The sequence below is a fragment of the Mus pahari genome, chromosome 6 (genome assembly GCF_900095145.1).
Source record: "Mus pahari chromosome 6, PAHARI_EIJ_v1.1, whole genome shotgun sequence".
Classification (NCBI taxonomy): domain Eukaryota; kingdom Metazoa; phylum Chordata; class Mammalia; order Rodentia; family Muridae; genus Mus; species Mus pahari.
Window position 1 is genome coordinate 55,569,718 of NC_034595.1, and position 26,296 is coordinate 55,596,013.

General features: G+C 46.2%; 1 protein-coding gene across 4 annotated transcripts in view; it reads left to right on the top strand.

The window, feature by feature from the left end:
* The window catches only part of Dab1 (DAB adaptor protein 1), a 1,123,238-nt gene that overhangs the window by 1,088,560 nt on the left and 8,382 nt on the right, over window positions 1-26,296 (top strand). For 2 of the 4 annotated variants that reach the window (XM_029539573.1, XM_029539574.1), the window contains 7 exons: window positions 4,738-4,788; window positions 4,880-4,927; window positions 9,245-9,307; window positions 11,663-11,771; window positions 18,670-19,218; window positions 22,803-22,930; window positions 23,246-23,356. In XM_029539573.1, the coding sequence (XP_029395433.1) occupies window positions 4,738-4,788; window positions 4,880-4,927; window positions 9,245-9,307; window positions 11,663-11,771; window positions 18,670-19,218; window positions 22,803-22,930; window positions 23,246-23,341 (1,044 nt within the window). In that variant the 3' untranslated portion in view covers window positions 23,342-23,356. The remainder of the gene's footprint in view (window positions 1-4,737; window positions 4,789-4,879; window positions 4,928-9,244; window positions 9,308-11,662; window positions 11,772-18,669; window positions 19,219-22,802; window positions 22,931-23,245; window positions 23,357-26,296) is intronic. The other 2 variants (XM_029539575.1, XM_021199768.2) reach the window with 1 other exon arrangement.

The window sequence follows — 26,296 nt, forward strand, 5'->3', positions numbered from 1 at the left end:
GGAAAGTGAGGAAATAGAGTGCGGAGTCAGAGACTTTGCCAGGGCTGCCCCTGCTCCTTCATGTTACCCTCTGAAGACAGCTCAGTGCTTGTGAGCTCTGTCTCCGTCATCCTTTTTCACAGCACACTCAAGCCAGGCATGGTGGTACACACCTGTCACCCCAGCACTCAGGTCTTGGAGGCAAGGACAGGAGGTTTACCACAAGACTCGTTCTACACCATTCCTGACCACAACATAGGACTTTTGACCCTGCGTCAAAAGTCTCCAAAGCAACAACAGCAGCCAAGTACATCTTCAAGGAAGTAAGGTGTAAACGTTTCATGGTCTGAGGGGCTGAACACACAGCCTACCATACGCTCTTTGAGGGAGGTCACCATCTTCATTACTGCATTCAAGCGTGTCCTATCGAGCTTCCAGAAATTCCTCAGGACCGTCCTGAAACAATAGCCAGAGGAAGAAGAGATTTGGCTGCAAAAGGATGCCCAGCTTGGGGTACTTAGAACCGGTTTTCAATCATTCCAAAGCTGAGTCCTCACACCAGCTCCAGACCCTCCGTTAAACCATAGCACTGTGTCTGGCAGGAGTCAAGCTCACATCTTGTAAGGCCTGGCACACGTGGGGCAGTAAGTGGAGCTCAGTTTCATTTGACTGTCGACGAGGCCTCATGAATTTCCGCTTGAGACATCAATCTTAGCTTGCTTCGTGAATTTCCATTTGAAACTTCCCATTAAAAGACTCACACGTCTCTGGATCTGGCTTAGCCCAGACAAGGAGAAAACTTCGATCCAGAAGGTGGATGCTGTCACTGCAAACTGAACTCGGTGATTTCGTGGTACTCTCTAGTCATAACAAGGAACTAGATTCCCCCAAAGAAAATTTCCAGTCAGTGCAAGTGTGGGAGAGTCTTCAGTTGAACAGAAGAAACTGCACAAGGAAGGAGATGCCTAGTGTTCAGAAAGGGGCCGGCACTGGATGCGTGGCTGATGGTGGTTTACTTTCTCATGCATTTTCTGTCTAGTTGTGCTGGCTCCCGCAGTTGTAGCCTGCGGCTATTTAAGGTGAAACTCATCTAAAGTAAGTTTTACAATTCAGTCCCATTAAGCATCTCCATGGTACCCAGCATACACCTCCTACCAGCTCGGACTGGAGAGAGACACGACTCTCCACCATCATAGAACGTTCTACCAGACAGTGCTGCTCTGGGGAGGAATCGCATGCCAACACAGTGGCTCAGCATCCTCCCCCAGCTGCCCCCACCCAAGTTCACTTCCCAAGCCAAGCTTTTCTTGACTGTCTCCTAAGAAGTACAAAGTGGCCCGTCTCCTCGTTGCTAAAAGTGGTGCAGAGCATAAGCTGCTAGATATCCCTGTGAGAATTAGTCTTAATTAGCATGTGCCCTGCTTGTTAAATCATGCACTTGGGAAAGTAGCATGCATTCGGGTGCTGGCAATCACTAGGTAGCCTTAATACTACCCACCTGTGTGTAGTTACTTACAAATCACTTAAGTTAATCCATTCCTCCTGGGCCATCTAAATGGATAATCGAATTGATTCTTTTGCAGCCTTGGCCCAGGTCCTAGCTTAGATCTAAAAGCCTTGTCCCCTCCCATATGCACATTCCTGTCCGCCTCAGATGACAAGGACTACACCTCACAGCCCTGCTGAGAGCATGGTCGGTGTATTAGTCATCCTTGTGTCTCCAGCACCTGTCTAGGTCCTAGCAGGTGGGAAATCCACCCGAGATGTTTGTTGAAGGCCTTAATTAATCCATTACCTAATCAATCAGGATGCCTTCGGTTCTCCCAGTAGGATGCTCACTGATTATTCCTGAAGAGAATCCATTCCCCAGCACAGCAATTTGAAAAGCCAGCTGCACATCAGAGTCACTGAGGACCTGTGGGAACCTGGCAAAACCACCACCCGCCACTCTGCCTCCAGCACAATCCCGTAGCAGAGGCTGGGGCTCAGGTCTCAGGGTTTCGTGAATGCCTCTCCCACGGGATTGTGTTATGCAGCCCAAGATTACATTGTAAACCATGGCAAGTTCCTGACTTGTCAGCCATAAATATGATTTCCTCCTATCGGATGTTTGTACCACACAGCCTATCTCATCCACTGTCATTTTTACTGCACGAGGGTCATCACTCTGGTCTCCCCCCAGTTCCCAGTATAGAGCCGTCATTCCTCTGCTATGGGAAAGAAAACCCCTCATGGGAACTTTATTTCAGTGTCTTCTTCGAGAGTGAGGGAGAGTGGAGTCCCTGAAATCGCTTCTCAGAATGCTGAGATCCTGGTACGGTTGACCCTGTTGAGATTTTTAAGAGAAAAATACAAAGCAAATAAGAAGAAAAGTCGAAAATTGGCGATAATTGGCAAGCCAAGCCAAGAGTCCTGAGTTAGGTGTGGGTCAAGGAAGTGCTAGGTGGGAGCCAAGGGATGGATTCCAGGCCCTAGACATGACTCTCAGTTGGGAAATGGGGCATTTGGATAGAAATACCTCTCTACTGGCCAGACGTGGTGAACCATCACCTAAGCTCACACCAGACAGGAGGAAGGAACCTGGAGCATTGACAAAGCCAAAGTCCAAAGCCAGCAGCAGGCCAAAGGTACCAGAGATATCACCAGGAAGAAAATGGTCTGGCAAAACTGCCTAGGAACAAGACAGGGGCTTGGGGGGAAGGAAATGGAGTCAAGAATAGACCAAAGGCTCCTTATTCTAGTTCCCAACATCATGGAACAGCCGATTCCTCAGATTAAAGAACACATGTGACTATGTTGTTAAAGTGAGCCAAGAGATAGGAGAAGGTACGAAATAATGGTTGTGATTTCTCGAGCATCTATCTACATTGTGCCTAATACCAAACAAAGCTCTGCACACTTTCTGGTAAGACTCGGAGAATGACTTGACACTGCTACTTAGAAGTAGAGAAAAGTGAGTCTCCTTGAGTTTCAGAGCCATGGGACCAGGAAGTGGCATGGCCAGTGTAACTCCTAGGACACATACTTGTCCAGACTCCTAGACTGAACTTCCTCTGGACACACAGAAGTCACTCGTCACACCTCACCTCTGCAGCTCCCCAGAGGCCATGTCTTCTGTCACCAGGAAGGTGACAGGCACCCGCCGATGCTAGAGGTCCCCCCACATTTTCATTACGTGGCACATGGGGAGGCTTTTATGAGACTCCACCACGGGCTGTTTTTCAAATTTATTTAATTCATCCATCATGTTCTGAAGCCATTTGCTTTTTTATATTGGACAGATGTAATGAGATTTTGGACACTAAAAAATGTTTTTATTAAAAGTTATGACCCAGAGCTAGTTGGTAGGGGCCTAGCCATAAATCCCCAGGAGTATGTGAATTTATAAGGGATGTAGCGACATAACCTTAACCTTCTGGGCCACACCATAGATTACATGGTCTCCTGGATGATTGCCATCTCCCCACAGCCCCACACACCTGTAGCTAAATAACAATAGTAGTAATTATGAGTGCCAATAGAAGTGGACTTACTATTTCTGTAGTTATTGCACATGGTTACTTTTCATCTTGTCGCCACAGAGGAGTCCTGGTGAGCTAGACACTGGTGGAGACAGGTTACTACTGATGTTTGTTCTAAATGACAGTGGTCCTGGGCACGTTGGTTCTCCCACCTCACTGGAGGAAGTAGCAGTCACAATTTCTGTGGACAGAGAGAAGGCGATTTTAGCAGATGAAATAGTATTTTACAACTTGACCAAGCCCTGTTCAAAATGAGGAAGTCTTGTCATCTCTCTGTTCATGCGCAGTGACTCGATTTGAATGCCGGTAGGCACAGATGCTATTAGCATTGAGCTACTTGGAGATTATCCAAAGAATAATTAGCTTGTATGTATAGGACCAAAACAAGGTTATTAAAATATGCACGTGTGGTAGATATTATACATTTCCCATAATACATGATATATACAATAGAGTTATAAGCTAAGAGAACAGTTGGTTTTGGCCAGCTGCCAGCCACTTGTTAAAACATGGACTCATTCATGTCTGTTGGGCCATGCCTATGGATTAGACCCCGGGGAGCTGCTGGGCATCTGGGGAATAAGCTGCACACGTGAAAGAACTTTGTGTACAGCAGCTAGGCGCAGCCGAGGCACTGAGGACTCGAAGAAGGAGAAGTTTCACAGTAGCGGTGGCAGTTACCTGGGCTTAGGGAGGTAGGGGACACTGGGCTTACGGGGATAAGAAGAGGTGGCTGAGCAAAGAGAAGGGGTAGCACAAAAGACGGGCACAGCTGGCTGATGATGAGAGAGAGAGTGTGTGTGCGTGTACAAATATGAAAATTTAATAGTGGACCCCGTTATTTTGTATACCGTATATAACCAAAAGAATCAGCACTAAAAACAAGGGAGTCTGGCAATTACAGGATGGCGTGTCTTCATTTTCAAAGAAGACTGTTTCATGTAGACACGTCGGCTCTCACCTCTGTGCCTAGCTGAGTGGGGTGTCTAGTCGCAGGGAGGTGGACTTTAGACTTGCAGACGCGCTGCTGATGCTGTGTCTCCTAATCAGACCCATGCTTTATCATCTGCTTACACTGGAAACCCATCCCTGGCTTCTCACCATACATCAGAATCAGCCGCCGCCCACTGAGACCACGGGAGTGTAAACCATGGCTGCCGTCATCATTAAACTCATAAATCCATGTCATTTGTGTGTCATTCACTCCCTCCTCATTCATCATCCCTTGCACTTGCAGAATAGCCAGCCGCTGGAGGATTTCGACGCGCGCTTTGCCGCAGCCACGCCGGTAAGAACGCGAGGGCCTTGTCTGTTTAACTGTTTCATGTTGTCAGACCATCACTCATTCATTGCTCATCCATCATGCCTTGTGGTTGCAGAACGGGAACCTGTCAATGGACTTTGATGAGCTTCTCGAGGCAACCAAGGTGAGTCCGCCAGGGTCCTGTTAAATTAGAGTTCTTCTGCTTATCCTCATGTGTCCCGTTGTGTCCTCATCCACCTGCATAGATGGTGATTGTCCTACTCTCTGCTGCTCCAGTAGGTGCCCATTGCAATGTTCACAGGGCAACTGAAGGTGCTGTAAGATTTAGTTGGAAGAGTGTATGTACAAACAGGGTGTGTGTGTGTGGGGGTGTGGGGGTGTATGGTAGGTGTGGGTGTGTATATGAGGTGTGTGTGTTTATGTGTATGTGTGTGTGGGGGTGTATAGGGGTGTGAGTGTTTGTATGTGGGTGTGTAAGATACGGGGTATTGAAAAGGAAATAGCACCCCTTAATTTCATTCAATGAGTATTTTAGAGGTCTCCTAATACATCCCAGATATGCTGGTGGGGAAAATACAACACAATCTTTGTGTCCTGAGAGGAAGATGAGAAGGCAGTGGGGAATGGCATGACTGACTGGAAAGAGCCCATGCAGAGGCCTGAAGATGGGCTGCCTTTCAGAGCCTCTGGACTCTGTCCCCCTTAGCACTGCATGGCCTGACTGTGTAGGTCTAGCTTCCATAAGGCTTCCAGCTACTGAACATAGGAGCAAGAGCATGATGTCCTCAGGGCTCTGTCCCTGCTCTTGGCACAGTAGCCAATGCATGGTAAGAATTCCTACACATATCCTGAAGGATTCTGGGATCTCCTGTTTCCCAAACATAGGGAGTAAGTGTGTGACAGAATGTGTTGTAAAGGTCAGCTAGTGGCATCTCATCCCTTAACTGTGTCACCTTGACACAGTCACGTTAAAAGAAGGGATAGGGCACTAATCGTGAAGCAGCTGTATAGTGTTACATATGCTTAGCAAACTATCACTTATTTAAATCAAAGTGGCTGAGCCAGGGAAATATCAAGGGGCTGGACCCCAACCTTTCAATACCTTCATTTCTCCAACACTGGCTTAGCAGGTCAGCTTCAGTCCACCTTCTGCTGCAAAGTACCCAGTATCTTCTAAAAGAAACATCTGCCACCTAGAGCTACATCTCTACCAGAAGACCTTTGGGATGCTAGTGTTGGTAGGCAATCCTCTAGCATGAGCAGACATCTCTAGCTGTAGCTGCAAATGCCCTCTTCCCCTGGGTGTGCACCTAGCAGGTCTCTTGGGAACCACTGCTTCTAGTTGGAATATGTCATAGAGCTCACTACCACAGGGACCGGTGAATCAGCAGACAGACTTTGAAAGGGTGTGGTTACTCGGCAGGTCCATGTATCCAATCCATTTGTCCCTGTCACTTACCTCAGCCTCAGTTAAGGCATCTGTAAAGTGCTGACTGTGACCATGGAGCTGACTTTCCTAGGCTCAGGCAGTGTCAAACATGATGATAATGTATGGGAATGCTTATTGTAAGCTGTAAAGTGTTTTACAAATGTGAACTCTTAGCTTTATTCTCTTGAGGCCTTTACCATGACGGATGAGGACAGTATTTTCAGATATTTTCAGATGGAACATGGTTTATTAGGTTACAAATAATCTGCTGGGGTTCACGTGGGGGAGGGAGGTAAAAATAGATACTATTCCTGATTCTCCATCATACATGGTTATTCAGATTATTTTTAATTTTATGGCCCAAGAACCCCCTTTTTCTATAAAATTTAATTAACTCAGGGTTCTATTTAAACAGCAAATCCAATGAAACGAAATAACAGCCTATGTTTTATGCCTCCCCATGTTTTTCTCGTTTAATCCTTGAGTGAAAATCATTTGGCAAGAGGAAGGGCTATATCTCAAGAAAGGAGGTTATTTTAAAAGTTGTGCTTAAGGAGAAAATTAGCCAATAAATTATCTTTACGATGTTAGTAAAAGTCTGCCACGAGTCCAACACATTTGAGATGTAAATTGTGTGACTTAATTATTAACTTCATTTTAATATTTTCCCAACGCTGAAAATAGTCCTGAGCCATTTTATAAGCATGGAGATCCGGACTCCAGGAAGCCCAGAAGCTTCCACTGAATTCATTAGGCAGAGTCGGTCTTTTATGCAGCAAGAGAGGGACCAAAAGGTAGTCTTCACCCTGTCAGGTGAGGTGTTATCAGCATGCCAAAGAAGACTTGCACAGGAAGACTAGCAGAGTCCAGATTCAGATTCAGAAGCACATGCTGCACACCAGCTGCCCTGTGCACATCAGCTGCTGGGCCATCACTGTGTGAGACGGAAGGTGTTAGGGGAACCAGTGGAGAAGATTGAAATGTACGCAAATGCCTGGGCCAGCCTCAGCCAGTCCCCTTGTCATGTCCTCCCCCAGGAGAGGTGCATGCTGATAGCACCAAACAGTTTCTGCCCTCCTCAGTGCACTCCCTGGCTCTTACGCTTCCATATTGTCTTCCACGGCTTTGTCACCAGGCCAACTGTACCTCTCCTATTGGCTTTGGGAGACAGGCTGGTTCCGTTGGAAAACTCTGACCACATTCTCCCCCTCGCTGAATGGGCTCCAGTTCCCCCATCAGAGACCTTGGCCACCCTTTCTGTCCTGTTACCTGGAAGGGGGTCTGCATCTGTGCCCTACCATCCCCCAACAGACCATCTACGCCCTGCAGTTAGGACTTGGCAGTTCTTTCTATGCCCCTAGCATCAAGTACAGCGCCCAGCATCTTAGGCTTCTTCAAGATTTGCAGGGAGAACCTTGTATACTTCAGAAGAAACAGAACACTTGCTGTGTGCCAGGCACTGTTGTTCAACCTGAGAGCCCAGGGGGGAGGATGAGAAGTGGCACTCACACAGCCGAGCTTCACTCGTGTCCAGGAAAAGAGTCTTCTGTGCCATTCAGCCAAGCGTAGCCAAGTGGGAGAACAAACAAGCTCTAGTGTGAGCATCCCTTGTTGGAAAGGCTTGAGACCAAACGCAGTTTGGATTTTGAAGTTGGGACATATGCAGGATCGCACACCTTGGAGATGGAACCACAGTCTAAACACGAACTTTTTTTTCTGTTTTGTATATACTGATGCTCGTAATGTCATACTCTCTCTGTGTATGTGTGTGTATTAATGTGCTAGCATTTTTTTTTTACCATGGCCCTTATTGAGAGTCAGGTATAGAATATTCCATTTCTGGCACCATATCACCACTCAGAAGGCCTGGGATTGGGAATATTTGAGGTTTAGAGCTTTTAGGCTAAGGGAATCTCTTAACAGATGAACTCCATCACCCAGCTTGGTTAGTGAAGCTTGGGAGGTGCTTCAGAGGTTGAAAGAGGTAGAATCAATATATATATATATATATATATATATATATATATATATATATATATATATATATATAAGTGGGACCTTCTTCTGAACTCGAAGCTGGCTCACTCATGAGAAGGATGAGTCACTTCTTTTTTGGCATGAATCCTATAACCAAGTGGAAGCTGAATGTCTGCGTGGGGACCGGAGTAGCAGTGCAGCCAGGCTCTTCTCCTGCCTTCTGCTGACTGGTTTTGCTGTTGCCTGCCCTGGGAGCCCTCACTTAAGATGAGAAGATGAGTGGGAAGTAGGTTTTGCTCAGTGGCCAAGCTTCACTCAAAGCGTGTGGTTTTATACGCTTTGCATAATTAAGTCAGGACTTTTGGTCCCTGGCCAAAGAAACCCCATGGGCCCTGAAGCTAAAGTGTATGCAGATTAATTTCTAAGTGTATTGTAAAAGGGTTCTTCTGCTCTTCTGGTCAGGCTTTTTCACACCCCCTGTCTGATGGGTGGGAAGATGGATGGAGCCATGTCGGTAGGCATGGAGTTCTTGGGGAGTGACTGATAGTGTGTATACTGGGCTGGTTTTGATGCCCTTCCTGGTATTAAATGAAATGTTTTCTTTTCATTCAACCACATTTTTTATCGCAAAGACAGACTTGGGCAGGGGGATACATATTTGACCGCGTGCTCTCTATATAGAAATCACAAAGCCTGACCTGGATGACATTGATGTCACCTCTGTGGGAATCTGTTTCTTCACAAAACAGTGTGACTAAAGGATCCTGCCTCCCAGGGCTAGTGCTGTTGGGAGCGTTAACTGAGAAAGGACCACCTAGTGGTGTCTTGCCATTCTTACAGGTGGGTGGCTTTGGGATGGGTGGTTCCACTCTTGAAAGAAGCAGTTTGTAGGACTGCATTTCCGTCTATGGCCTTGGAGCCAGGAAGTATAGTAGGGAGTGACTAGTCTTATGGTGTCCCTGGTGGTAACGGGGGGGGGGGGGAAGAGGTGATTATTCTCACAATATAACATATTAAAGCAAGTCCTGCAATATTGGACCTCATGCTTACATGATTCCTTTTGTGTCTTTCTAGGCTGTGACCCAATTAGAACTTTTTGGAGACATGTCCACCCCTCCTGATATAACCTCCCCCCCTGTAAGTATGCACCACCCTCTGAACCCTACTCCCTGACCCATCTTTCAAACAGTGACACAATCTGGGCTTTGGTGAGAGAGCCTGGCTAGTAAATTTCAACTCCGGCTCTTGCAAGCTAAGCTTTCAACTAATGCCCCTGAACCTCAGGCTCCTCTACTGTGGCTTCCTCTTAAGGCTCTAAGAGGGGAGTCTGGAAAGATGCATATTTTGAGCCTACCAAGAGCAAGTAGCTGAGTTGAGAATATGGATACAAAACTTGACATGGCAGGAAGCATGAGCAGGCATGCGTCGACATGGGCCTGGTCCCCCACAGCACAAGTGGGCAACTCAGGAGAGGAAGCCCCTTCTGTTCCATCTTCTTTCCTCCCCATTTCCTTTCTCTCCTCCCACTCTACTGTGTTCACCCCCCACTGGCTTGCCTTTGTGCCTTGGAAAGCTTGACCTGTGCTTCTCTGAGCCACTCATGAAGTTCTGGGTTCACAACCACAGCTCAGAAAGGGCACGCCGAGCACTGGTTGCAAGAGGATTGAGGCTGCATCGAGCCTTCCTTTGAAAGTACACATTTAAAAAAAAAATAGAGAAGGAAGAGAAAGAAAATAGAATTAATAAACAAAGCAGAATAGAACCTTAGTACTAGACCTTTGAGAAGCAGTCTTGTCACTGCAGTAGCTACTGCAATGCATGCATGCCCTCTTCAGACCCCTCCCCTGCCTGCTCCCCAGAGCTGTGGAAAGAAAGCGCTGGGCAGCACCAACTGAAGCCAGTGAGACAGCTTTCCCGGCACTACACAGTTGTGCAAACAGAGGCATAGTGCTACGGCTCCTTGGTGGGATGCACCTCCCAGAGAAAGGGCTACGATAGCACCACTGAGGACAGATGGCCTGAGACCTTGCAGCCCACAGCTGCCACTGGGGAATCCAGGCACAGCTTCCCTGCTCCCACCCCCCTGATGTCCATTGCAACTTTGTCTCATTCCCAGAGAAGCCAGGTCTCTCTCGTGTGCCTTTCGTTCCTACAGCAGCCCCCTCAGTACATAGCAGCTGGGGTAGAGAACAGGCAAGAGTGGGCCTCAGGGGCTCTTCCTTCTTTATCCCCTGCATTGTACAGATGACCAAACTGAGACCCAGGGAAGACATGGGACTTCTTCAAGGCCCTGTGTGCGTATGTGTGTGAGGGGGTGGCTGTTCTGTTGGTGTGCAAAACTGCTTAACACAGCAGCTCAGGGCTATGTTTCTGGCCCTGAACCCAAGTGCAATCCAAATGGGTATTTAGTAATCCTCAGAACAATGCCATTCGTCCCGGAAGCTGACGGTCTAAAAATGGCCCTGTCTAATTGCCATGGTTTCAGAATTAATTGCTTGCCCCAGTCTGTTCCAACGGAGGAGGCGGGGACCGACAAAGATATTATGGCATCACACAGACTTACACTGTAGGCAGAAGCCTACAGTTAACAGGGATGGCCGTTCTTATTTTGATAACTAGCCCCCCCCCCCCCTTACCCAGCACTTCATGCAGCTGACCTTTCTGGAGCTGCAGCTAAGGTCAGGTTGGGGCTAGAAGTTTCCAGATATGCTGCTATGGCTTAGTTGTCTTCTTGAAAATATTTCGTTCTCTTTTGCAAGGGGAAAGAAGGTTCAAGCAGGAGTCTGTAAGGCTCCAGGACACATAGACCAGCACTCTATCCTCTCCTCAAGCTTCCTTTGTTTATTTAGCCAACTGTTTACTGACCACCTAATAAATGACAAGCTTTAACAGAGAATACAGTAGGCTTCAAGTGCGTATACTTAAGATTGAATTGGCTGCTTGCAAGTGGTAAAAGGCCTGAAAGATCCCAGAGGTAGGGGCTCAAATTAGTAACCCCACTGCCCATCATGTGCTGAGCATCAACTGTGTCCATGTGTGGTGCTGAAGAAAGACTGGATAAAACTAATTGTTTAGATGCACGGTTTCATTTAGTCCTCAGAGCAGCTTGTTTACACACACACACACACACACACATACACACACATACACACACACGAACACACATACACACACATACACACACACGAACACATACACACACATACACACACACATACACACATATACACACACATATACACACACGGACACACACACATACACACACGCACACACATACACACATATACACGCACGCGCGCGCGCACACACACACACACACACACACACACACTCCTAGGGGTAAGGATAATGTTTCTCTCATCAGCCAGTGGAGCACAGAAGTGAGTTGGATTGTTTCTGGCTTTAGCCACATCTGCCTCACTCCCCCTACCTCCGTGGACTGCTGAGCAGGTCTCATGCATCTGCTTCCCTCCCCTCTCTGTCTAACAGACTCCTGCGACCCCAGGTGATGCCTTTCTCCCGTCGTCATCCCAGACGCTTCCGGGGAGTGCAGATGTGTTTGGCTCTATGTCTTTTGGCACTGCTGCCGTACCCTCAGGTAAGCCCACCTTCCTCGCTTCTGCTTCCTGTGGACCTTGGACAACTAACTGAACGAGTACCAAACACAGAACACCTGAGGAGCGAGCCCTGTTCCCTTCCGTGGCTCACCAAAAGACACAAGGCAGCCGTGTCCTTGGACAGGTGGAGGTCAAACACAAAGCTATGGATGCTGATGCCAGGAATTCTGGGATGGCTTCCTTCCGCCTGGAAAATCCCACACTCAAGGTGGTTTGAGAAACATGGCATCATGCACACAGCCATACAAATCAGGGCAAGCCTATTTCTTCCCCATCACGGCAGGAAAGACGGTGCAAAGGAAAGAGGAGCCGGGCCTCTTAAATGCTGATGGGTAGAGGGGACTGCCTTGCTGGGTTCAAGGAAAGAGAGGTCCCCCGCTCACATGGGGAACCCTGTAGGACAAGAGTAAACTGCTAATGTCTGAGAAGAGAAGGTAACATTTAGAGATTTAGAAAGTATCTATTTTCCAAGTAGCCTTTACAACGCCTAGATTGTATTTACAGAAGGGTAAAATTACCTACGATCACAGTTGGGTAGGTAATTTAGAAATGGTCGCATCTCAGGGGTTATACTTCGTTTCTATAATAACTGCCACTCCAGGTAGCCAGGCCACTCCACTTGGAAATGGCCACTGATAGGTGAGGCTATCTTTTAGTGACCTGGGAGCTTGGAACAGTGTTGCATTTCCCTCTGGCTCCCTGCATTGAGTTGGGGGCTCACTATGTCTTTCTTAGCTTTATTCTTCTAAACAGCAAATGAGAGCTTGAATATTTTAGAATACAAATCTGCTTGTGCTTTTTTATGTAAATAATTACTTTTAATTATATGGTGTTAGAAACAAATTCTTGCTACTAAATATAAACCTTGCTTTTATTGTATATAAATTAAAAATTCATACCCTGTTCTCAACTGCAGCTCCTCCTCTCGAGTTTAGGGATCATTATAAACTTTTAGAAGCAATATAGTTGGTAGACTCATAGCTTAGAACCTATAGGCATCCTAGAAATGTATTCATTTACAAACTCCGCTGTTGAATTGTTTTAGTGGTCTCTGAAATGGTTTAGTGGTGATGAGTTGTTTTCTGAGTATAAAATAAAAATAAATAAAATAAACTGGAAACAGCCAGTAGGATTTGCTGAAGGAGGCAGAGGCAGGAGGGTCAGGAGTTCGAGGCCAGCCTGGGCTACACATTTATTGGGCAGTGGTGGTGCATGCCTTTAATCCCAGCACTTGGGAGGCAGAGGCAGGTGGATTTCTGAGTTCGAGGCCAGCCTGGTCTAAAAAGTGAGTTCCAGGACAGTCAGGGCTGCACAGAGAAACCCTGTCTAAAAAAATATAATAAAATAAAATAGAACATGTAGTTTAAAATATTAATAAAATTGTCTATTAGGAGCACCCCTGAGCCTTATATTCACATACCCACACTGTCCCCATTGCTTTGTCTATAAAGATCAATGATAACAATAGACCCCATACCTACTAATCTCCAGACATACTCACTCTACATGTATTCACTGGGTGCCCACTGTAGGCCAGCTCCTGTTCCAAGTGCTTGGGGCACGCCATTGAACTTAGCAGAGGGTTAACCTCTGGCTGGGGTCATAATCCAGAGCATACCTGAGTTGTGTGATACATTAGAACAATAGAGTAATAGGAATGAAATGATGCACAGGGCAGAGACTGGACACCAGAGTCCTGGCTGAGGAAGCATGGTAAGGAGGGTCTCTTGACTAGAACAGCATCAAGAGGGTGAAGGATCAAGGAAGAAGACAGGCCTCCTGGTTACGAGGGTTCCAGGCAGAGGGAGGAAGTTTGGCCTCTCCTACTTTCATCCTCCTCTCTATAAATGAGGAGATGCCACCAGATGTGGTTTTGAGTCTCACCTTGTACTTGTATTGGATTACAATGCCCTGGAGACCGTTGTCAGACAGCGTACTATCAGACACTGGGAAGGTACTGTACTTTTTCCCAGCCCAGACTGAAGACGTGTAGTCTCTTACTACTAGCTATGTGTCAAGCTATTCATCTTTGCGATGCTGTCTCTTTGGATTATTGAAAAATCTGATCAGTTTTCAAAGCACAAGTCTAAAATTAATTTGCGTTAGCATATTTTTATTTTCTGTCTTTACGCAAAAATATACTTCAGATAGTCTTTGGATGGTGGTAAGCTGAGCCTGTACATCTTCAACTAGTATTAATATGTTGCCAGACGTTGTGCCTCTATCTACTTGCTTAAACTGTCTGATCAGCAATTGGGAGACAAGGTCAGGAAATGACCATGTCACACGAAGGATATCTGGCTGCTGAGGACTTCTGACTCTCCAAGTCTGGCTTACTTTTTAGTTAGATGTTGAGGCTGGTAATCTCTCAGAAGCAAGATTTCATCTTCATAACTGGATTGGGGGGGGGGAAACTTGTGCTAAGATCATGAGAGCTAAATGAGATAACTAAGGGCCTCTGAAAATGCTGGTGCATTATAGATGCTCAATGTAGAAAAGGTTATTATTACTTTATTATCATAGCTCTGGTTATAAAAGTCAGAGGACATATGCCCTGTCCTACCCTCCTTCCCCCTCCCCTTTATCTTCTAGGGATCTTTTTTAAAATGCATATAGTAAGGTTCAGCTGTTTGGTCTCTTGCACACCCATGGCAGAGATGGCCTGAATGGTCTGGAGAAGTAGGTCCTGCTACTAACCAGCTGTGGACGGCCCAGCCTCATCTCTGCTGAGCCTAGATGCTCACCAGTAAAATGAGAGGTGGTGTTAGACCTCCCAGAGTGGGGATGAGAGCCTCATCTTCACGACTTGTGTGTTACAGAAGACCTCTGTAATAGTGCCTGGAAGTGTGATCCAAGCAGGAACTCTGCAGACATGTGTGCCTTGCTGCTTGTATAACCCGTTGGTGCAAGCTATGCCCTCATAGAAGGAGAATTGTATGCATAAGAATAAACAGAGAGTGGTAATAGCTACCCCAGAGGCTTACTGCAAGCATCTACTCCCCCACCCAAAAGGGGAGGGGTGTTGTTCCGCTCCTCTCTACATCCCTAGAGACTGAATCAGAGCCAAGCATCCAGCATGGATAGTTTTGGATGAATGAATGAGTCAAAGGAGGCAATGTAGCTAGGAGGTACCGGACACGCTCTGTACAAATGCAGCGAGCCTTTGTTTCTGATGTGTTCCTTGTAGGTTACTCTGGTTTGCTTTTTCTTTCCTCAGTCATGGGTACCTGTGTCTCCTGAGCTGGCATCTTGTTATAGGCTGCAATTTTTAACACACACACACACACACACACACACACACACACACACACACTCACCCTTTAACTGCAAGGTGGGAATGTGGGTGTTCCCTCTTTGCAAGCAGCAAAGAGGTTTGCAATGCCTGAGCTTTTATGACACAAACAGATGTTTCTTGGCACCTCGTCCTTCTGCTGCTGCACACGAGTCTCCAGCTAACAAATTGTTAGGTAGCTGCAGTAGCTGTCATGAAGCTGCTTCCTGAAACCAGCACTGTTTCAGTCCAATTGCTGAGGTGTCCCTTCAGGCATGCATACGGCCTGTGGCTAAAAAGCGGTAGCTCGCAGGCTTGGGGAGAGCTCGGGCTTAACAACCCCTCCTCCCCCAACCAGGAAAAATGGAATGAGAAACGTAAACTCTTCAACATGGCACCAATTACCCACTGTTGCCTTTCTCTCTTCTGAATATTATACTTTGGTCTGGAGCAGATGGCGTGAAGCCAGAGAGACATGCTAATAGCTCTCTCCCAAAAATTGTGCATAGCCCATCTGTTAGCTCCCTGTGGGGGTAAAAAAAAAGAAAATATGAGGGGGGGTTGCTGCCTCCAACAGGACAGTCACCAGAGATGAATCTACCTGTGGATCTTAGGATTCGTTGAACTCTTAGAAAAACTTGAAGATGCCCATTCTCTGGATCTCTTGAGCCGGTACTCGTGAGCCAAAGCCGTGCATCCAAGCCTTATGTTCAAAACCTCGAAGTGCCGCGCCGACTCCTAACACGTGGCTCAGGATGCTTCTCCTTAAAATGATTTTTCTTTGTGATTATGTGATGGCAATATGCATACTGTGGAAACCACACTGTGAGTGTTGATCTTTCCCCTGCGTAGCAATATGGGGTACAGTGCTCTCTGTAGTGCTGGGCAGCCATGCAATCGGAGGGAAAGGTCCCTCCACAGTCTACTGGGCTGCTAAGCTAGGCTGTACAGTAGGTTAGCGCCTACAGTATCTCTACTATAGGTTATAACCCCATCATCAAATAGATATATTTGTGTTTTAGAAGATTGGTGGGAAGGAGGTTGGGGCATGACTGGGCCAAAACTGAAGGTTTCTGCTCACTCACTAAAATGGGCATTAGAGTCACCAGGGACATTGAAAGGCCCACAGTTGAAGCCTAGATCCATTTTTTCTCCTTAAAATAGCAAGTATCTGCAGTGTTATAGGAACTCATTATTTTCCTACACCATTTTTAATCAGTATAATGTCACACTGATAGTATGGAATTGAAATGAGAAGTGATTTATAATAAAAGCATGTATTTCAATAAAGAAATACTTGGGCATGACCATGCTGCAGGACATAATGAGTAATGAGATGACTATACCTGAAAGCAGAGTCACCAGCAAAAACTGCAGCTAAAAATACAGGCTAAGCCCCAGCCACGATGGCGAGGGTTTCTGTCTGGGACCACCCTTTTCCAAAACTCTTTTGCATGTCCCAAAATCAAATGACATACATTCTTCCCTGAGTGCACGCACTTGTCACATTCGTGGGAAACCACAGGTGTTGAGTCTGTGTGCAGAGAAACTAAATTTCTTAGCCATTTGGTCTGTCTAAGCTTGCATCAGGAGGCAGGATCGGTCCTTGTCCTGTGCATTGGTCTCACAAGTTTTGGATATCTGCCGTCAATGCTGGTAGCCCCTTAAAAACCAGGAGCCCAGACTGCCCTGCAGTTACCATAACAATTAAAACACCCCACCAATTTTCTCTTCACCCCTAGGGGGCGACAGCATTCCCTCTGAGAATAATTTTAGTTATGTCAAAGCAAATCAGAGAACAAGAGAAAGAAGTGGCCCTGTTGTCACTTAGTGTGTTAGAGGTCACAGCACTGCATTAGTAGGCGAGCTATCAAACAGTGTGAATAAATCAAAAGTTTGAACAGTGTTCCCCAGTACAACTGGACTTAGAGTTCTACCATAATGTCTGTTTCATTGTTTCAAAGCCTTTAACAGTGGCTGGATTCACCAGTAAGAAATCCTTGTGCCCTGTCTAAAGCGTCCTCCTGAGGCAGTTTGGCAAGGGGATGGAGTAATGACCAGACTTTGAAGGTTGACTTGACCCAGCTTCAGTCGGTTGAGGGGCAGTTGAATTGAGACTAGAACCAGGTGCTCTTGTATATGATCACTGTGGGCTCAGAAGAGTCACTGACAGGAACCATGATGTTCTCATTGCTACGGCACCTGTCAATCATCCTTTTGGGTGTTGCTAGGATACCCTGAATCCTCTCCCGTTTCGTTCTGATCACACCATTTTTTTTGCACCTACAGTTTTATTCTGGCAGCCATTTGAAGTGCTTCTTTGGGCAAAGCTAGCTTCTCTACCCTCTGTGGCGACTGAACGGCCACATGTCTCTCAGGTGCCCATGTAAGTGACCACCATGTCCCCGTGAGACCCATGGGGACCACTGGAAGCATGTAGGAATTTCAGCCAACCCAAAGTACGCAGACATATTCCATAGTAGCCCAGATGCAGTACCTGTGAAAGACCCGAAACAGGTGTGGGTCATCTGGACGGCTGTGAGGAACACAAGAGAATCCTGACTAGAGATGGAGTCACCTCAGTTTGGATCCTGATCCTACCTTATGCAAGCTATGTGACCCTAAGCATTTCCCTTCCTGTGGCAATCACCCAAAAAGAATAATCGGGCAAGTAGTTACCACGGTGATAAATATAAGAACCTGCCTGGGTGCGTTTGTAATACCAAACTAATATGGCATGAGGTATTGGATTAATAACCTCTAATTTTTATTTTGTAAACTTGTAAAAAATAATACTACAGAAGTAATGTATTCCCACCCCAAAGTAAGGTGTTGTCGGTTACACAACAAGCAAGCTATCAGTTATACAACAAGCCAGCTATCGTGTACCTTTCAGCATTCATCTGGGCCATGTTACAGGAGTAGCTAACGTTTGCTGAACGTTCATTCTGTGTTGGGTGCAATAGTCCCTTCCTTGAATGCTGAATTATATTAACCTTCAGATCATCCTACAGAAATAGGAGATAATGTATGCCCATTTTATAGATGAGAGCCTGAAGCATTGCAGATCCTAAGGGGCACTCCCAGATGACCCATCGAGGAAGCAGCCGTCTGGCCTTTTCATCTATGCCTCTGAAGTTCTAACAGTCAGTTTCACTTCTCACCCTGCCTGCCTGATGAGAGACTTAATGAAACTTAGGTCTCAGTGCCTGGCTGTATAGCAGAGACTGGCTCTCAGATGGCCTCAGCAATTGAGACTCTTCTCAGTTTACCAAGTAGAGACACAGTGACAATGTAGGCTAGGCTACCTTTCAGTCTCCTGTCCCTTTCGCTGAGATGCTCTGTCTCCTGAACTGTGAGATTCGAGAAAGTGAAGCAATGGGGAAATGTTACTATTCCCCGATTCAAGCTCTGTTTCACCCCCTACTTAAGACCTCTCCCATGAGGGGTGGCCCTTCCACCAGTTGGTCAACATCTATAGTTCAAGACCCAAGAAGTCCTAGTACAGCCTAGGACTCTCTAAATGAGCAGTATACTTCTGTCAATCACTCAAATCCGTGATTGCCCCCCCCCCCCAGAATGCTTGACCCTCCTTTCTCCTGTTCCAGGTTATGTCGCTATGGGCGCCGTCCTCCCATCCTTCTGGGGCCAGCAGCCCCTTGTTCAACAGCAGATCGCCATGGGTGCTCAGCCACCCGTCGCTCAGGTGATACCAGGAGCTCAGCCCATCGCATGGGGCCAGCCAGGTCTCTTTCCTGCCACCCAGCAACCCTGGCCAACCGTGGCCGGGCAGTTCCCGCCAGCCGCCTTCATGCCCACACAAACTGTTATGCCTTTACCAGCCGCCATGTTCCAAGGTCCCCTCACCCCCCTTGCAACCGTCCCAGGCACGAATGACTCTGCCAGGTCAAGTCCACAGAGTGACAAGCCCAGGCAGAAAATGGGGAAGGAAATGTTTAAGGATTTCCAGATGGTCCAGCCTCCACCCGTACCTTCCCGAAAGCCTGACCAGCCCTCCCTGACCTGTACCTCAGAGGCCTTCTCCAGTTACTTCAACAAAGTCGGGGTGGCACAGGATACAGATGACTGTGATGACTTTGACATCTCCCAATTGAACTTGACCCCTGTGACTTCTACCACACCATCTACCAACTCACGTGAGTGTCCTTTCGCTGAATGCTAAAACCTGACGAGTATAGTGCCTATGTCCTGTAACATAAGCTACTGGGGGGGGGGGGGTAGAATCTACCTCAGTTGCATCTCAAGCTTGCAGGTATCACGGATAACCGTCCCCATAGCAACCAACTTATAGCATATCCATGAGCCCCTTACTCTCTAGGTCTCTTTTTGCATAACACTGATACCAAGTTGCACTAGATCTGTGTGACAGGTAATGACGGTAAGGTTCGCAGACCATAGTACACAAAGTGATACAGATGAACACATGCCTGGCATTTGTCACAATGTCACCATGCTTCTTAGGACTTTATTGATATGCTCATACATATTTCTGTATGTGTTAGCTTATGGCACACAAGTTTTAACATGGCGTGTTAAAATGAAAACAAACATAATATTTTTTAAGTGGATACAGAGGGCCAGAAAGAGCTCAGAAGGTAAGGATGCCTGCTGGTGAGCCTAAAGACCTGAGTTCAGTCTCCAGAACCCTGGGGTCAGAAGGGATCTTACTGGCATCTCATGCTTGCGGGTATCCTTGATAACTATCACCATAGCAACCAACTCAGACACCAGTTATAGCACATATATGAGCTATAAAGAGACCCTCTAGGTCTCTTTTTATATAACATTGATATCTACCATATAAATTTGTGTGAAGGAGAGAAGTGACTGCCAAAACTTTTATTCCTAACTTAAATATTTACATACATATGTACGTACATACGTACGTACATGCATGCATGCATGCATGCATGCAAGTCTTCTCTCTGTGGGCTTTGTGGTTCTTACCTCGAAAGCCAGTCATTTAAAGGCATTACAACACAGAAGGATCTTTGGATCTTCATCATTGTGTTCTTGTTCAATGGGGTTTTTTGTTGTTGTTTTTGTGTGTGTGTGTTTTGTTTTGATTTGATTTTGCAGGTCCCAGGGCCAGGTTTCTAGTGCTGGCTCCATCATGGTGAGCTGTGTCTTAGAACAAAGCAAGTTGCTGCCCTGAGTCTCTGGACTCCTTGTGGGAGCAGCAGCTTCCTTCTAGCCCCAGCACTAGGAGACTCTGCTTCCACCCTACTTTCTGATTGCAAACACCAAAAATAGCAAGCCCGCTGCCGAGTCAGAAGCCAGACACACTTGAGCACGCATGGGCTTGTCAGACACAATCGGAAAGGGTGTTCCAGTGACTCAGCCTGTGCTTTGACAATTGATAAGGGGAAAGAAAAGGCTCATGGTACAATGACTTTGGCGTTTTCATTACTGTCACCGGTGATATGGATCACTGAATGGCCAATACCATGAATTGTCAAAAAAAAAAAAAATTAATGTGAATACAATTAGATTGTGTCATTCAGCCAGCCTCACAATGCTATTCTGAAAATGAAGGCCTTGCACTCAGGCCATGGGTGCTACATAGCCAAGGTATTTCTATTAATTCTAATCCATGGGGTTTCAATGAAGAATAATGAATAAAAAATGAAATGCTGGAGAAGTAACAGTCATGCATAAACGAACAAGAGTCTTTTAAGAACGCATGTCTCATTTTCAATAAACCATGGGCTGCCTCCAAACAAGAGAGTTCTTTGAGGATGGAGACTGTCTTGTCATCATCCCCACACTTCTCAGAATGCTAGCAGGGGGTCCCGGCACATACAGATATTAGGAAAGGTTAAAGGGGATGAAACCTGCTGCCCAAAAGGCCTTTTCACCAAAACTGTGTCTGAAAGCCGGGTTTGCCAGTGTGTCACGGCTGACATTTGAGGGCAGACGGTTTTTACTTAGCATCTACCCACCAAATGCAACCAGCATCTTCATTCTGTTCTTCTAGTCATGACAGCCAACAATAACTCCAGACATTGCCACATGTTCCACTGTGGGGAAATGACCCCACGCATCCACCTTGAAAGAATACAGGCTTGGAACACTGAAGCGCCCTGCCTGTAAATCCTTGTTACAACTAAAACGCTTGCATAAATAACCTCTACCTGAGTTCCTGTTGGTTCCTCTGGGGAACCATGAGCGGTATACCTTTAGGAGACTCAAGGGTTCTCAGCATTTTGTAAGCAATAAGCCACTTCAAACACACTTCAGAACCCAGTGAAGCCAATATTACCCACTCAGTGAGGCATTTTTTTTTTATTATTTTCTTTATTTACATTTCAAATGCTATCCTGAAAGTTTCCCATACCCCTCCCCCCACCTCTGTTCCCCTACCCACCCACTCCCACTACTTGGCCCAGGCCTTGCCTTGTGCTAGGTCATATAGAGTTTGGAAGACCAAGGAGCCTCAGTGAGGCATCTTTATATAGCATTAAACCTAGTAGTGTAGCTAGTTTGCGCTGAAACCAACTCATAAAACAACAAGAAATACACAATCTTCCATTTGAAAGAAAATGAGTAAAGCCAGTTTTCTCATCCTCTTCCCTGACAGTGGTCCTTCAAACTGGGACTGAGAGATGAGTCATATAAAAAAAAACCAACAACAACAAAGAACAAAACACAAAGACCCACACCTTGAATAGGAAAGAGCCCATAGTGTTAGACATATCTTTGCCACGTCCCATAGCTCATACCCATACCTGTGTTGATGTAAATGATCCCCCCTCACCCTCTGGGCTCTGGCTCCTAATATGTGAAGGAAGTGCACAATACCACCTCTAGTCATTTGTATCAGGGGCATAATGAAGATAAAGAGCATAGCCCGGGTTAGCCTGTGAGTGGAAAAGGAGCTGGAAATAGTGTTTGCGGGGTTAAAGATCAGCACAACTTTTGAATCTTCATTGTCTGATAAAATACCAGATTTTTTTAAATTTTTATTTATTTATTTATTTGCTAAGCTCTGAAACAGTGTAACAGGGAGACCTGACCAATGGTAATGCTGCTCACCTCCTCAATCAATCCATGCCTGGGGACTAAGCCAGTGACCAGAATTCCCATGCTAAGTTAAGCATTATGAAAAGAAGAGCTTCCACTGACATGCGTGTTAGAAAGCTCGGGAGTATAATATAAGAAGAGGAAGGCAGGGGAGGGTCACGGTGGCAAATGCATATTCTTTACAGCAGGCTTATCATCGTCTTTTCCAACCCAGCCTGTGCTTCTTAACCACTGGGTGTGCGCAAGAATGCAAAGCCTGGTTTAGCAGATGCCACAAAGGTATTAGCAAGCTCCACTTTCCTAGAGAACTTGGGTTACCTCTGTCTCAGAGGAGCTTTACAAACTTGAGGGATACTGTCCTTAAATTCCCTAATAGCGTCTGATCCTCAAAAGTCATTCAAAGATATGCCTTCTAGTAATAGATTGAGAAGAGAGTCAGCCATGACCAGCTTGCTTGTGTGTCAGAAGCACTGCAGGAGTTGTTTGGAGCTCCTGACTCAGTGGCTCTCCAGTAGGGTCTGAGGACTGGCGTTCCTGAATCACAGGAGGAATTTAGATCCTCAGAATTGGCTTGCGATGGGAAGCAGGAAGCCTTGACTCAAGGATAAGGAGACCTCAGGTATCTCTATGGGATATAAGTGGTTGCGGCTTATGTGCATATTTACCTCATTTCCTCTTTTATGATCTCTCTGGGTAGCTCCAACCCCAGCCCCTAGGCAGAGCTCTCCATCCAAATCATCAGCATCCCACGCCAGTGATCCGACCACAGATGACATCTTTGAGGAAGGCTTTGAAAGTCCCAGCAAGAGTGAAGAACAAGAAGCTGTAAGTGACCCGCCGCTAGCTCTACTTTTCCTTAAAATTAAAATTTGCCCATAGACAATAAGAACACCGACATACAAGAGAATGCCAGCTCTGAGCTGAGGTTTGAAGAGCCACTGAAGGGTGTACCCACGGGAAACCCTGACCTTTTGTTAAACTGTTAGGAGCTCTCGCAGCTGGGAGGTGGCATCCTCTGGGGGAAGTCACAGCCTCCTGGAAAATAACTGGTTGTATATGCCGCATGAATATAATCTTAGTTGCCTTATATTTTCAGTTGTTGAAGAGAGAAAAAAAAAGTGTTATCTTCTTGTGTTCTAGCCTGATGGATCACAGGCCTCCTCCACCAGTGATCCATTTGGGGAGCCCAGTGGTGAGCCCAGTGGTGATAATATAAGTCCACAAGACGGTAGCTAGATAGCGCAGGTCTGGGTAGGTATCTGTCCTTTTTATCTCCTTCACCTGCAAGGTTTTCCCAATTGCTTGCTCTTTACCGCTGCTGTGTACCCCAGTGTTTGTGCTTTGTCTCCTGGCCTGTGCTGTGTTACAGTATCCATATCATTCCCCCCATGTCTGTGATTGCTCCTAATGCTTGCACCGTTTGTTTTTTTTTCCTCATGCCTGTTACTATGTTGCCAATGTTGATACCCTGTCTCCTTGCCTGAGCCATCTCAGCAGTTTGTATAATCTCTCCTTGCCTCCTTTCTCTTTTCCACTTTGCTTTTTCTCATGGATGAATGACCTTTGACATACACCAAAATGTAGGGTTGAGGGGAACATGGCGAATAGTTCTATTACTTAATCAATGATACATTCTGAGTTGGTGACAGCGATAGGATGGAGCCGAGTCAACAGCACCTAATGGGGATTGAGTTTCTAAATTTTGGCCCTTTGTAGTAGGTACATACACTCACTCACACTCTTGCGTTCTCTCTCTCTCTCTCTCTCTCTCTCTCTCTCTCTCTCTCTCTCTCTCTCTATCTATCTCTCTCTCTCTCACACATACACACACAGAGTCTTTCCTCCACATACACTCACACTGTCTCTTTCACACACACACACACACACTCACATACATACTGTCTCTTTTGCACACATAAACATACTCTTACCCACACTCTCTCTTTCATAAACATACACACAAATAATTTCTCAGTAAAATGAAGTCCCGATGCTTTACTCTTTTAAGCAAAATGTCACTGCATTTGCCTACATGCCACAGAGCTAAAGAGGACACCAATCAAACACACCAAGAAGCCACACTGGGAAACAAAAACAAGCCGTGCTTTAAGGTCATAGCAGCCTGTACCGTCTACCCAGGAAGAGTTCTATACCACCTTCCGGCGGTGTCAGTGACAGCCAAAGACATGGAACTGGCACGCTGGAGGCTGCACCTGTGCTGCATCTGTGGCTTGCCACCACGTCACTTCAGATTCTATCAGCAGCTATTGGAGAGAGGCATCCTTACTCTGCTAGAAGTGACCTTCGATAACCCTGATTTGATCATAGTAACGAGAGCTGCTGAAGAAGCGCCCTTCCCGGGAGACAGAGAGATGCTTTGGTCTCCCAGATGGAACTTCTTAGGCCAGCTTTGACAAATATTTCAAATTTTTAGATATCTTCCTGGTTTCCCGTAAATATGTGGGACTGCAAGGCCAGACTCAAAAGTTCTTTACTCAGACATCTTTAGTTCTGAACATCATCATCATTGCCATTGAACTGGTGAACAGCGTTCACTGCTTAGAACTGGATCCTATGACTATGCCAGTCGTTCATGGTCTACACACAGATCCTTTTGACAGTTACTGGAAGCTAATACAGGGGGTTTGAAAGTACATTCTGTTAATAGATGTTAGGATTCAGGAATTGAGCATACTATATCTTGTCACATCTTATACCTGTAAAATATAATAATACACTGTACCATACAAAACCACAGACACCCCCTGAAGAAGTCGACCTTTCACACCTGTACTGGGAACTGGTCTCTTAAAGGCACAGCCGACGCGAAAGGATAGGGGTCCTCAGCAGGTCCCTTGAGGTGACTCCCAGGAGGGTTTCACCTCACGTGTATGTTGTACTTCAGGGTTCAAATTCTCTTTAGGAAGTCTGAGGAGTGAACTAGAGGTGAAGAGACCCACTCATCTCAATATCAGCAAACACCACCCTAGACCTGAAGAACTTGTTAGAAACCAAGATGGCTTACTCCGTTGGCAGGCCAATGCTTCAAGCTCCCCTCATGAGCTGGTTCGGCTCTGAAGCGCTTACCCAAGCCGCACTGTTTCACGAGGCCTTGGTTTATTCCACACTCCATGCTCCCTCCGGCTCCTCAGCCCATAGCTGGGTTGTAAGTGGACAGTGCACGCTCAGGTAGCAAGAGCTCCCGATTTGGAACTTCAGTTCAACTCTTAGCCACATCAAAGTGTGAAGTCTTGGACAAGAGGCACTCTCTCTCTTCTGAGTGCTGATTCTTGATCATTTGCTGGAAGAGGTTATGTTACCCTTGATATCAACTAATGTGTTCTAAATCTAGTCTGTGGCATAAAGCCAGATCGTGCGAATTCACCTTAAAATTTAGTCTAGTTTGGGGGGGGGGTTCTGTCGTCAGGGTTCAGAACCTGGATTCATCCTTCTTGACAGTGTCCCCTTGATCAGGATTCTAATCTTATTTTCTTCATTTGAAAAATAGGGATTAAAAATAATGCCCATCTTACAGGACAGTTGGGTGAAGTCATAAGGTGATGTATATGGAGGTTCTCAATACAGTGTCTGGCACGTGGAGTATCTGGTAGCTACCATCACTGCCACATCCCACACCCTTGTCATCAGTAGCACCCCTGCACTGCTCCACCTCTCATCATCATCACCAACACGATCATCACATTACCATCGCCATCACCACTACCTCCACCAACACTAATATTACCATTGCCACCATGGCTGCCACCTTCTTAATCTCCATATCACTAGCGGTACATATCAGTATCAGCACCACTACCATTACCGCAGTCATCCACCTTCACAACCAGTGTCTTCAGCCCAGCACCACCACCCTCCTCAGCCCACCCACCAACATCGCGACTGCCGCCCTCATCACTGCCTTTACCGCCATAATCAATACATGTTGGTGCTTTATATTCTTAGATTTCATACATTTAACAATTTACATGTTGAATAAAGTCAATGACTAGGAGGGTTTGCTCAATACTTTTTGTTTTTAGGTAAATTTTGGCATGCTCCATAATAGATTAAAGCAGAGGGAGAGAGGTAAGGCTTTTCCAGTTTCCCTGTGACAAACCCTGTCCCATAATCATAATGACATCTGTTACAGACTCATAGATCACCTCCCACTCCCCTACACACACACACACA